The sequence below is a fragment of the Ochotona princeps genome, chromosome 23, assembly GCF_030435755.1.
Source record: "Ochotona princeps isolate mOchPri1 chromosome 23, mOchPri1.hap1, whole genome shotgun sequence".
In the NCBI taxonomy this organism is placed as follows: domain Eukaryota; kingdom Metazoa; phylum Chordata; class Mammalia; order Lagomorpha; family Ochotonidae; genus Ochotona; species Ochotona princeps.
The window spans coordinates 17,087,578-17,101,001 of record NC_080854.1 but is presented as its reverse complement, the minus strand read 5'-3'; the positions used below and the strand labels follow the sequence as shown (position 1 = coordinate 17,101,001).

The 13,424-nt window shown below is 38.1% G+C and overlaps 1 protein-coding gene and 1 long non-coding RNA gene across 2 annotated transcripts in view; one reads left to right on the top strand and one right to left on the bottom strand.

The window, feature by feature from the left end:
• Positions 1-2,085: 2,085 nt before the first annotated feature.
• Positions 2,086-13,424, top strand: part of LOC131483102 (uncharacterized) — a 360,023-nt gene continuing 348,684 nt past the window's right edge. The window contains exon 1 of the long non-coding RNA XR_009247515.1: positions 2,086-2,137. This is a non-coding gene — a long non-coding RNA (uncharacterized LOC131483102). The remainder of the gene's footprint in view (positions 2,138-13,424) is intronic.
• On the bottom strand, positions 2,857-3,094 carry LOC101519118 (small ribosomal subunit protein eS28-like). The gene has a single exon (XM_036493790.2). The coding sequence runs from the start codon at positions 3,064-3,066 to the stop codon at positions 2,857-2,859; it is 210 nt and encodes a 69-aa protein (XP_036349683.2). The 5' UTR covers positions 3,067-3,094.

Genomic DNA, 13,424 nt, shown 5'->3' with positions numbered 1-13,424 from the left:
AAATGGAAGGCAGTGGGTACATTGGTGTAATCAGTGTAAGGTTAAACAGAACTGGGATATATTAGTCATGGATGTTAAAAGGAAGGGTGCTTATTCTACATGGAAAAGAATTTTCTACAACTTTATTTCTAAAATTTGGCAACCTGAAGAGGTAAAGGGGCCAGAAATCGTATGTGAGTTTTTGCTAAAGATTTTCACCTGTGGTGAGATTGGAATCCTGAAACATGGCTATGGGAGAGAGCCAGGGATGAATTAGATCCAGTCAAGTGGCTTTTCTAGGTTTGTGTAATCATTTTTATTCCTTGTGGTAGTGAAGATTATTGACAAAAAGAAAAATTACAAAAACTTTTCTGGCTTTCTGATTATATTCTTATTAGATCTTTCCAACATGTCTGAAATTTCCAATGTGTGCTATGTGTAATAGTTTATAAACAAAGTCTGTTATATTGTTGATATAGGATATGAGGCAGCAGATGCGTTTGATAAACAAGTGTAACACTTCTGAGACAAGAAAATAACTTTCTGCTAGACAATAAAGTCACGAGACTCAAAGGGGGAAAATCATTAATTCAATGAAACTTGGACAACCAGAAAGAATTATTTACTCCGTAAAGAAAGCATTTAATTTAAAAGGAGAGAAAATACCTTTGCATAATTTGTGTCACTACTTCTTTTTCACCTCTATCAGGAATGTGGGGGTCAAAAAAGCAAAAATTAAAGAGAGAGAGAGAACTGGAATGTTTACTATAATATGGCCAAGTATTTGTAGGGTCTTACCAAAAGCAATGAAACTGTCAACATGGTTTCTTATAAGTTTATTATGCATCTATGAACTGGCACATGTTGTACATTTGTTAGAGGAAGTTTTCTAGTATTCACTTTCAGAATTCCTTTGCTGTAAACAACTGGAAATTCTAAGGCCTGTAGGCTGCACTGCATGTTTTATTGGATGTGAGTTGTCAGCTACTTCATCAAAACTGCTCCTTCATCTAGACAAAAATTAGTGTTGAAAATCTCCTGGATCAGGTGTTGCATTATGTTTCTGGAGATATTGTTTTTTGTAATTGATAGAAATTTAAGATTTCAAAGTTTATGATGAAAAAATAAAAGATATAAAAATGTGTGATTTTCTTTTTTGACTGTAATTTATAGTCACTTCATTGTGAATTTCAGCTTTGCTACCTGAATGGTAGTTACTGGGGAAGTTGACCTCTTTCCTAGGGATGACAGTAATGATTTAATGAGGATTGTAAATATTTCTAAGTTTAAATATATCTCACTCCACAAAATGAGGAAGTGGAAGACTGTTTTTGCAATCGGTCTGTCTTTTCTTCCACCATAAGCATTCATATGCTTTTATCATTAATAACTCCTTTTTTTAGTTTTCTGAGGTTTTTTTTTTTTTTTGGTACAGAATTTATCTCCCTAGCCTATCATGCTTAGACAGACTGTGTCTTAGAGCTTGCTTCTAACCAATTCTATTGACTCTGTATGGTTTAGCTTCATGGTTAATCTCTCTTGAAACACAAAGACATTTAATGTGTGCTCTTCTGTTGAAATATAGAATATGAAAGTTTGCAGAATAGACAAATTTGGGAGATGAATTCCATAGTTGTTTTTTTTAAAAAAAAGTCACCTTCAGTGGATAGAGACAAAGTATTTATAAGTTATAGTTCAAAATGTTTAGGATCCAGCACAGTGGTGTAGTCTGCAAATGCTGTGCCAGTGGCAGCATCCCATGTGGATGCAGTTTCCTGGCTAACTGCCCTATTTCTGATCCAACTCGCTGCTTATAGATCGAGAAAGAAGATGAGGGTTCAAGTCCTTGGGACCCTGCATCCACATAAGAGATCTAGAGGAAGGTGATGGCTCCTGGCTTCAGACCAGCCCAACTCTGGCTGTTGCAGCCTATTGGGAAGTGGACCAGTGGATGAAAGATCCCTGTCTCTTTTTCTTCCTATAAAATCTGACTTTTAAGTAAAAACAAATCTTGCATACAATGTTTGTTGAAGAAAAATTTCTATTTGATGCTAGAGATAATGCTCCTTACCTTAGTATCTAACTTGGTTATTTCTGTTTATTCAGTCAGTATGGGATATGCCATGGGTCAGTGTCATGGAAATGTCCTCCTGATGAGGTGAGGAACAAATCTTTCATCACACTGCCTAGAACTTTCTAAATATATTTTCATTACAACCTGTTAATTACATATAAAAATTATGTCAATATAGTAAAACCTATTTTGGATTGAGGCATTATTACTTCTTATTAGAAAGTCATATTATACAATGTTAGTAAATATTAAAAATAAAAACAAAATAGAACATAAGAGATGCTACAGAGATGCATAGCAAAATGATGTCATCTTTCCTAGGCGTCAAGGAAGGCTTCCTGGAGCAGAAGTGTGCAGCCTGAGACATGAACCATGAATGGGTAGTTCCAAATGAGCTTAAATAAGTTTTGTATTGTGGATCATGGCAACCAAGAGGACATGTTGTTTGAGATGAGACCAAAGAGGCAGGCAGAGACTGGAAACCTCTGCATCCTTTTTGCAACAGTCCATTTTTCTTGAACAAAATGGGGAACCATCAAAAACTTATCAGCGGGGAGTGACATTGTTGAGTTTGCACTTTTTTAAGGCTCAGTATATTCAGGCTGTATATGGACGTGGCTGAACATACTGGTGTAATCAGTATATACTTTAATACTAACTTATTGATAATCCTCTTTTAATGTATACATTATTTTTATTTATTTATTTATTTTTTTACAATACAAACGCTTTTATTTAACAATCGCAGGCCATTCCAGGGGGCGGGGCTGCTGGGACATCCAGGAGGACCCACGGGAATCAGCTCAGCGCAGCCTCCTAGCCTCCCGCTCCGACTCCAGCAGGGTGAGGACATCGCCCTCCTGCACGGGGCCTTTCACGTTGCGGATGATGGAATGGCTCGTGTCATCCATGAATTCCACACGTACCTGTGTGCACTGTCCCTGGGAACCGGTCCTGCCCAGCACCTTGGTGACCCTGGCGAGCTTGATGGGCTGCACACGACTCGTGTCCATGATGGTGGCTCGGATGCGCGGCCTGGCCGAGAGCAATGTATACATTATTAAGAAGTAGAAAATATTGGGAATTTCTTGGAAGGGAGAGGGTGAATTGTGGGCTCTGAAATAATAGGGATCAGAGTAAGGTATAAGGCACAAATCAAAAAGGAGAACACATATGATGAACTTGTGTGGAAAGAAAAAAGGGAGAGGTGGAGAATGAAGCAAGAAGGCAAACAGATTAAAATGGATGCAAATTCATTTAACTCTCACTATACAGTTTGTGAGAGAAAACTGAAATTTAGAGCAGCTGAAAGTGAAAAGAGATTTGTTTTCCGAAGACTGAATCACAGATGACAGAGTTGGGATTTTAATTTAGATTCTCCTACTATACAATCAATAGTTTTTGTAATAAAACGTCTTGTCCTCAGAGGTGGAAGCACACCCTTAAGTATGAGGTTTTGACTGCATACTAAAGTACAACTAAAGATACATTATAATCATATTTCAGTCACCGTGGACCAGTGATTAATCCTCATTGAATGATAGATTTCCTAGCTTAAATGCTTCCAACACAGTGGGAGTTCTGTGTGATCCCTTCTGGATGTATGTCTGTATAGTTTCCAAGGTAGCAAATGACTACTATTTCAGCGCCCTTTCCTTTCAGGAGTCCTCATTTGCAATAATGTGTGGACTGCCAGTTGCTGAACTACATCCATGGCTTTGCCACTTTTTGTTCCTTTTAAGATTAGCTTATCGATGATTTGAAAGGAGAATTAGAGAGAGCATGCTTCCATCTGCTGGGCCACTCCCCTAAAAGCCTATAAGAGTTGGGGATGGGTGCCCGGTGGTATGGCCTAGTAGCTAAAGTCCTCGCCTTGAATGCACCGGGATCCCATTTGGGCGCCGGTTCTAATCCCGGCAGCTCCACTTCCCATCCAGCTCCCTGCTTGTGGCCTGGGAAAGCATTCTAGGACGGCCCAATGCATTGGGACACTGCACCCACATGGGAGACCCGGAAGAGGTTCCTGGTTCCCGGCATCGGATTGGCGCGCACTGGCCCGTTGCGGCTCACTTGGGGAGTGAAACATCGGATGGAAGATCTTCCTCTCTGTCTCTCCTCCTCTCTGTATATCTGATGTAATAAAATAAATAAATCTTTAAAAAAAAAGAGTTGGGGATGGGATAGATTGAAGGTGAGAGCTTCTTTTAGGTCTATATGGGCTTTAGGAACCCAAGTAATTGAGCCATCTTCCATGCTTTCCTAAGTGTGTTAGCAGGGAGCTGGATTGGAATTGGAGCAGCTGGGACTTGAGCTGGAACTCACAAAAGATGCTGGCACTCCAGGCCATGACCTAACTCATTGCACGATAGCTGTGGTGCCATCATTTCTTATTTGATCACTTGCTATTTATTATGCATTTCAACGTTGTTTATTGAGTTCTGTCTAACATATTCCAGGCTATGTTTTAGGTTCTGGAAAACATTAATGAACAAAAATTTTTTGTTCTCATCTTTTTTTGTGCACTTATATATTTTGGTCTCCAGAGTCTCTGTGGCAAACATTAACAAACTTCAAATTGATTCAAACTTTCCATTTCAAACTTGAAGGGCTCATATGTATCCTCCATCCCTTTCGCCTGTCCCTGACTTCAGCTCTAGAATGTTGGGAATGGTAAACAAGTATGTGCTCCCCACCAGTTCACTGGGGATTTTGAAGATGCTTTCTTCATAGCTTTCATTATTTCAAAGGGAGGAGAAGTAAAGTTCTTTTTCTGCCTAAACAAGCCATGGTGTTTGACAAATATTTGCCTTCTGATTCAATTCTTGCTCTTTCTGTGTGATGTTTTCCTTATACTCTTGCCTTTTACGGCAGTGCTGGGTATGACTTCCCATTCTATTGTGCCTTTATTGTAGATGACGGTAGTGATTTGTCTGCACATGTAGCTTCAGCGATAAGGTATTTGGACAGAATCTTAGAATTTGATGAAGTTTTTGCTTTGCATATCACGTGAATTCATTTTTATGTAATTAATTTAAGAATCTCAAATACCTGCCATTTAAGCAAAAGGAGTTAGTATACTATTTCTCATAGTCAGAATGTTTTGTGAATTACAAAAGGTGAGTCCTGTCCTGTGATAGCTTCAACTATTGTTTCTTACTTTAATATACAAATTATAACACTTAGTTCATTATTAATTAATGCATTATCAATTTCCTACTTCCTTCCAGGAAGAAGTGTTCAGACATTAAGGTGATGCTGGATTGGAATGTTCATATAGAATTCCTTACTCCAACTAACATTACCTTTGGGGGTTAGATTGTGGCTTGTACAGAACCTTAAGTCAGACACCCTGAATAACTCCTTACTTTGTATTGGTTGGTCAGTCTGTTTGTGACACAGTGATTGGGGCAGCTGCTAGTAGATAAGGCTGGGGTCCTCAGTCTATTTATTGACCAGAATTCAGGACTTGGGGGAAGATATTGGATTGCATTCTTACATGTTCCTGTTGGTTATCAGTTGCTATACTATTGACATCACCAGTGGGTAGGCCACAAAAATGATTCCCAGAGAGTTGAAAGATTTAGAAGAATGTTCTTCCTTGTTCTTTACTTTTGCTGAAATAATTGTGCAAATAATTTTTGGACTGAAACTTGTGGTGTATTTCCTGTTACAAAGAGAGGAAGTAGCATCTAAATCAGGTAAGGTGGCATGTGTAGGAAGCATCAGTGACAGAACACAGACTTAAACTGTGTGGTGACATGGCTATGTATCATATGCTCGGTGGCTTTGAACCATGGTTTTAGGCTAAGGCAGGAACGTGTTTTCTCTTTTGATTGCATTTCGAAAATTGAAATTTTTCGGCATTGTGTTGTTATGTTAGTATTTGCTGTAACGCTGCCCTGCTTGGGAACCTCTAAGAAGAGGATGCCCTGATTCTCTGGTCTTTTCATCATGTTTCAGAGTTTAGGTATATTCTGTGGGAGGTTAGGTCTTCTATTCCTGGGAACCAACTGCTATTTTGGTCATTCTCTTAGGGTGGCTTAACTACCAATTTTCTACTTTTTCATGATTGTTTTAAAACCTCTCTAAATACATGGAGAGAAAGTAAGAGAAACAAATACCTATCTTTTTAGAATGGGAATTTTCTGGCATGGTCAAGGCTAATTCTCGAGAAAATTGCTTTTTACACTTTTCCTTTTACTAAAATTTATTGGGGGTTTCTAAAGCAAATTTAGCTTCTATGCCACTATTTGGTATTAAAATCAATGATAATAGCCTATGGAATTATACCATAAAATTAAAAATAAAGGGGAGAAAAAAACAGTGATAGCATGTATTAAAAATGGTGTCTCTATGGATGAATCTTTCAGATTAAATTCTTTCCTCTCCCACTATACCTGGTGAGAGTGGATCTCAGAAGCAAAATATATATAGCAGCTACCTCTCATTGAAGAACCTAAATTATCTCCTTCTACCAGTAGAGTCCACAGCCAATCATAGATTCACCTGGGAGAATGAAATTTGTTTAGTGTTCCTTTCCGTAGGAGACTGTGCTAAATCTTGTTAACACAGGAGGAAAGATTTCTGTGGTTCTTTTCCTGGAATTTGCATATATAACCTATCCTCTCACTGGGGTAGTATTCTAAGATTTACATTAGTTTGTTCCTTAAAAATATCTTAGGGACTAGTACAGTGGATTAAGGTAGAATTCCAGCACCTTATGTGGATGCCAATTTGAATCTTTGCTGCTCAACTTCTGATCTAGAATATCCTGTTAATTAATATGCCTGGGAATGCAGTAGAAGATGCCCCAAGTGCTTGGGCCCTTTCACCAATGTGTGAGACCTGGAAGAAACTCCTGGCTTCAGTGCTGCCCAGCTATGGTTGTTTTGGCCATTTAGGAAGTGAACCCAGTTGATGGATGAGCTCCCTCTTTTTCTCTCTCCGACTTAAAAAAATAATAATTAATTAAATCTTTAAAATGTTTAAATTATGTTGGAAAATTGGACCATTATTACTACTTTTGAGTATGATATTACATATGCCTCCACTTATTGATACTTTTATTAATAGTCCCAAGTAGTTCCATTCAAGGAATATTGTGAGTGTCACATTCTTTCATCTTGTTAGTCATAGATAGAACTTGAATATGGGATGAGAGTTGGGGGTAAAACAATTCTTTTGGGAAGCTAAGGGTAACGAAAGCTCTAGTTTATCCATATTGAAGTTGAAAGTGAGTGTAACCATAGAAGGTTTTTGAGAAGGGCAGACTGTGAAATAAGTCATCTGGCCACTGTTGGCCCTGTTGGGAAGACATGAAAATTTTGAAATACCTGTGTTTTTATGTTTAGCTTGTCAGTTTTTCTCACGCAGGTGCAAGGTCCAAGGATCTGAGCCATCCTTGAGTGCTTTCCCAGGCCACAAGCAGGGAGCTGGATGGGAAGCGGGGCACTGGGGGTATGAACTGGTGCCAATATGGAATTCCAGGGAATGCTAGGTGAGGATTTTAGCCACTAGACCACCGTGCTGGGCCCCAAGGATGGAAATCTTAATTGCTTGTACTGGAATCCATCATGGTTGCTTATTATTATTGAGAATATTATTTTGTCTGTTGTAATCAAGAACAAGGGAGGAAATCATGCTACCCCCGGCTGCTTTGAACTTCAACAAAACTGGATTTTATTTTTTTTTAAGAAAAATACTTCTTCAAAGATTTTATTTATTTTAATGGCAGATTTTACAGAAAGGAGGAGAGACAGAGAAAGGGAGGTCTTGAATCTGCCTGTTCACTCCGCAAATGGCTACAGTGGCCAGAGCTGAGCTGATCCTAAGCCAAGAGTCAGGAGATTCTTCCAGGTCTCCGATGTGGATGTAGGGGCCAAAGCAGAGGAGCTATCCTCCACAAGTGGAGCAGCTGGAACTTAAACCAGCACTCATATGGGATGCCAGCGTTGCTTGTGGATGATTAGCCTATTTTGCCACTGCCCTGGCCACAAATTGTGTTTTCTTTAAAAACAAGGGGAGACCTGGTGTTTGTAAGGAGGATAGTGACTTGATGGGCAAGGAACATGACATCTTCTGTTGAGACAAATTGGAGAAAAAGTTGATCATTGATAGAGAAGCCTCTTGCTGCATCCCTTTGTTTTCATAATTTTCATGCAGGGGGTTATAAGACCTGTCTTGAGTTGCTTCAGAAGATAGAATTAGGACACACAAAAAAGTAATAAGTAAGTACATCTGAGTTGAGTGTATTTATTCAGTTTGATTATTTCTGCTAATTTTAGATGTCAAAGAATGGAGTAGCGAGTAGGCACAAATACTCATGCACAAGTTGGGAAGTTGGCTGAGTGCTTGGCCTGATAATGCTAAGGAAGTTCAGACATCCAACTGAGGGTTGGGCACCTAATCTTGAGGGTATTTTTCAGCTCTGAAGTTGTGTAGATCGACAGTTCTTGTGTTAGCAATAGAGAAAAGGCATAAGAAAAATGGGCACTCAGCTCAATTAAATGCTCACCTTTCTGAAGCAAAACACTAGACCAAAGACTCTTACAGATATTCCTTGGATATGTCATAGTGTCTTCTCTATCTGAAGTTATCCTTTTTAATAATACTCAAACATAATAGATACTGTCAGGCTTTCCACCTGTGGCCATGAACAGCTTGCTCTCTGTCTAATGACGTGAGCTCATTCCTTACTGGGCTGTGTGTCTTCTTTTGTGGTCAACATGATCATAAAATGAGTTGTTCCATCTTTAGAAACTTCACACTGCAAATCCAGCTGTTCCTTCTTACTTAAACCACTCTGATCTTGTGACTTCCAGCTGTAATCTCAAAGGCTAATTGATTTCTAAGACTGGATTTCCAAATAAGCTTAATAGCCTGCTTGATCATTGTATATCCACTATTGACTTGTTAGAATTATACTTTTTTTCTCCAATTTAAATGTTTGCTTTTCCTAGTAGTCTTTAAAGCTAACTTTGCTTCTTTACATTCCAGGTAAAAACGGCCTTTTTCAATTTTTTTTTGGTAACGTTCTATATATATTTTAGGTAACTGGTACATTTTGTCATTCTTTATGAGAGAAGTTCCATTCTTTTTATAGTCCCCTCTGGAAAACTGAAAGAAAAATATTTAGGCAACTGAAGTTCAGTTGTGACACTAAAAATTACACTTGGGTGAGAGACACATTGGTTATGATGCTGTTTCTGATGCATGTCCCTAGATTGGGCTGAAGTCAAGGTTCTGCTTCCAATTCCAGCCTCTTGATAATGTGTGTCCTGGGAGTCAGTGGGTGATGGCTTAAGGACCAATGGGAGCCCTTGCATGAGTTCTAGCCTCCTGGTTTCAGCCTGGCCCATCCTGGTCAGACCTGGTTGTTGCAGACTTTTGGAGGATATACCAACAGTTGGAAGATTCCCTCACTGTCTGTTTAGGCTGTGTGCTCTGCTTTTAAAAACCAACAAATTGCCTTAACTATGTGTGGAATCTGTTTTTTTTTATATATATAAATAGCACTGCAAGGTCTTGTCAAGATGAAGTCTCAATTATTGGATCTTTTGTTGTTAGCTTGATCATTTCTTTCTCATTTTTTTTTCTCTGAGAATGAATGATGTCTACAGTTAGGTATCACTGTAATTTCTCTTACATTTTTAGTTAATTACTTTTCTAATGATCCATTCTGGAGGAAAATCTATATATGTGTGATAAATGTTGACAAGTTTGCTGATATTTAGAAATGAAATTAGAAGTATACAATGATATGTTACTAGGAATTAAATTCAAATTATGCAGATAAAAGGAGAATTTCAAGTTTCACCATTTAGTCTGGTTTTTTTTCACTAAAATTTGGAAGAAAAACATTCATTAATTATGTGTAACAATATTCAGAAATATTATTCTTTTTTACATGCAATATTTTTAATGAATATAAAAACTAAAAAAGATTGAGCATAAAGTTCTATTAAATTTCAAATAATCTATTTCAAAGAAAATAATTTCTGATCTTAATTATAACTTATTTGTTGAGCATGACGATTTTTGAGAAAACCATTTTGAAATTCAATACTAAAGATTTTGTTTTAAGGTGTGATGTATGACTCAATTACTCTGAAGGTCATGAATACAACTCTTTACTTTTGTTTGGAAACCCTGCCTATCCAAAACGTTGTGACTTAATCTTATTCCCAGTTCTTACTACCTCTGATCTAGCATCTGCTCAGAATATGTGTGTTTTTCCACCGCTCTTTAGTCTTCTCATCAACCTGGTGTCTTCCTAGTTGTGTCTTTTAAAAAGTTCTCAAAATTCATTTTTCGAAAATGATTTGATTTCTTTTATTTATTTGAAAGGCAGTACACGCACACACATACAGAGAGAGAGAGATTCAATCTACTGGTTCATTTCCTAAATGGCTAGCTGCAAAAGCAAAAAAAAAAAAAAAAAAAGAGTGGGCCAGGCTGAAACCAGGAGCCAGGAGCTCCATCTGGGTCTCTCACAGGGATGTGAGGGGCCCAACCTAACACCTTCTGATACTTTCCAAGGCTGTATAGCAACGAGTTGGATCAGAAGTGGAGCAATCAGTGACTCAAATTGGTACTCTGCTAAGGAATTACAGTGTCACAGGTGGTGCCTTAACTGGCTGCATTATAGACACCAAAATGCCCGGTATTTTTGTCTAATGATAGATGTTCTTATCAGAGCTTCATGATCTGTTTGATCTGTATGTGCTTTGAGATTTCCTTCAAGTAGGTGGTATTTTCTTCTATTATATCTCGAATATTGTATCTAATCTTCTATTAAGGAGCAAGTGTGAACTACGTTTCAGCTCAGCTGCAGAGTTTTCATGAACATGATTTGATCTCCATCTCTTGTTTACTTTCCTCTGGATTTTATTGTTTTCCTTGAGTTTTTGACAAAGAGTGTATGATTCATTCACTTTTAAATAACATTTTAAAATATTTTCTGGAGATCTAAAATTTACTTTTGCATTAGTTTATGATATTTCAGTTTTTTATGTTATTGTAGTTGTGATGTAACATTCTCTTTATTCCAAGCAAAGCTATTTTGACATATGACAAAATTTAACACTATGCTATTGACTTTTTTTTCCTTTGGCTGTACTTCAGACTTATTATAGGTTCTATATTTTATTTTAGTCTTTGTGTTCTTGTTTTTCTTGTGTGGGATAACATTCTGGGCTAGCTATTTTCCTCCAAATTGGGCATTGGTTTTTTGCTGGCTTCCTGGGATATACCTATGGTTGTAGCTCAAAAGAATTTAGAATTTCCTACTCTACAGCTTCCAGCTTGAAATGCTTTTGCATAAAATTTCTAAGTTTTTAATTGTATTTTAGCAAATTCAATGTGATTTGTAGATATAGTTCTAAGAATATAATGGTATTCTATTCCTCCTTCCATTTTTCCTCTCTTATTCTTGCTCTCCCTCCTTTCTCCCTCTTCCATGCTTCTCCTTCCTCCCTTTTTTCTAGTTTTTGAGATAACATGTTAAAATTTTACAATATAGTAGAAAGACTTAGCACTTCACCGATCGAGTTTAACAAGTAAGAATTACAGACTCTAAGGTAGTGGGGTCCATTCTGCAACTGTCCTACTGCCTTTTACTCTGGCTCAGTGAGCCCTGTTGCCTTTGTTTCTAGTGGAGGGAGAGAAGATTGGAGCCAGAGTTAGGGGGTACACACTGTGTGGCCTCTAGGAAAGAACACTACAAGGCATGGCATGGTCCAAATACCCATATTGCCAGCCTGGTGTTGGTGATGGCAGACCCATGGCTTCTGTTGCAGTGGCTGGGGCATGGGTATTGCTTGGGTGACTGGTGGATAAGCAAATTCAGCAGTAGATGTACCATGTAGGAAGGATCTGGATTTGCATCCCTCAGGGCACCTGTTACTCTCTGTATTCATTTAGACTGCCCAAGAAAATAGGAAGTTAAAAGTAAACTTTTAGAAATGGTACAATTTGAGAGAGAAATATAAAGGGAAATATTTCATATTTTAATACCTTCAAGGCATTTTAAAATGGCTCTTTGAACTAAGCTTCGGATTTTCATCCTTTGCACGTCTCCACAAATTATGTGTCTGGCCAACATTATGAATAGTCTCCCAGTGCCACCTTTCAAATGCTAGCCTACAGAGCTGGTGACATTGTTTTCATTTACATTTTATGTTATCAGTACATACATTTCTTGGCCTCAACTAAGGCACACATGAGTAGCTGCAGGGATCTTTGTTTCTATACATTTTTTTGAAACCACAAGTGAGATCACTTTCTTCAGAGTGCAAGGAAATAAGTAAGCCATGATCTCTTCCATAGTGGTTTGCATTTTTTCCACATTTTAAGGAGAAGATTGCCCTAGTAATGTAAAAGTCCACCGAGATCTGGCTTTGGATGGCAAGACACGTTTTTTCTCCCAAAAGTGGCTTTTCATATAGTTGATAGGAAATGTTTCATGTCGGTATGTTTAAGTAGAATGTTTCACTCCTTTCCCACACTGTCAATGTCTTCTAGAAAGCATATTTTTTAAGTGAGAGGGTAAATTCTTCCCTGTTGAAGGAGCTAAAACAGCTATGAAGTAGATGAATTAGAGAAATCCAGAGCGCTTGGATTCCTTGCCTTTTCTTGTAAATATGCTCTGTGGTTTCGGTTTCCGCCATCATTCACTCCAGCTTTCATCCCTTTTCTCACTAAATTGGGGAGTGTTAATGGGATTTGACATGTTTTCCTTCACATATTTTCTGTCATACTACATTACACTCCTGAGAATATCAGTTTACTTAACATTGTACTAGATATGGAAAAAATCACTCAACAGTTAAAATAGATGATTGGCATGATTCGACAATTACTTCCCTAGTGATGAGGTCATCATTTTTCCCATATTTGGGATCATCTCTTTCCCTTGTAGGGTGTGGAACCATTTTCCTGCCAGGGCCATTGAATATTTAAAGCATCATTCCAGGGCCATGCAAAATTCTCAGCTTATAAATGAGCCTACTATATATTTCTTGAATTTTGATTTCTTGGGCCCAGCACTGTGGTGTAGCAAGCCAGGCCTATGCCTGTGGTGCTAGCATCCCATATGGGCAATGGTTTAGGTCTTGGGTATGCCAACTCTGATCCAGCTGCCTGCTTATGGCTTGGGAAAGCAATGAAGGCTGGCCTCAGTTTTTGAGTGCCTGTATTCACATGGGAGATTCAAAAGAACTTCCTGGTTTTGACTTTGAGTCAGCCCAGTTCCCACAACTGTGTCGATTTGGGCTAGTGAAATAGTGGATTAGAAGATCTGTTTCTTTCTCTCTGTAATTCTGCTTTTCCAATAAAAGTAAATCTCAAAGAGAGAGAGAGAAAGAGAGAAGAT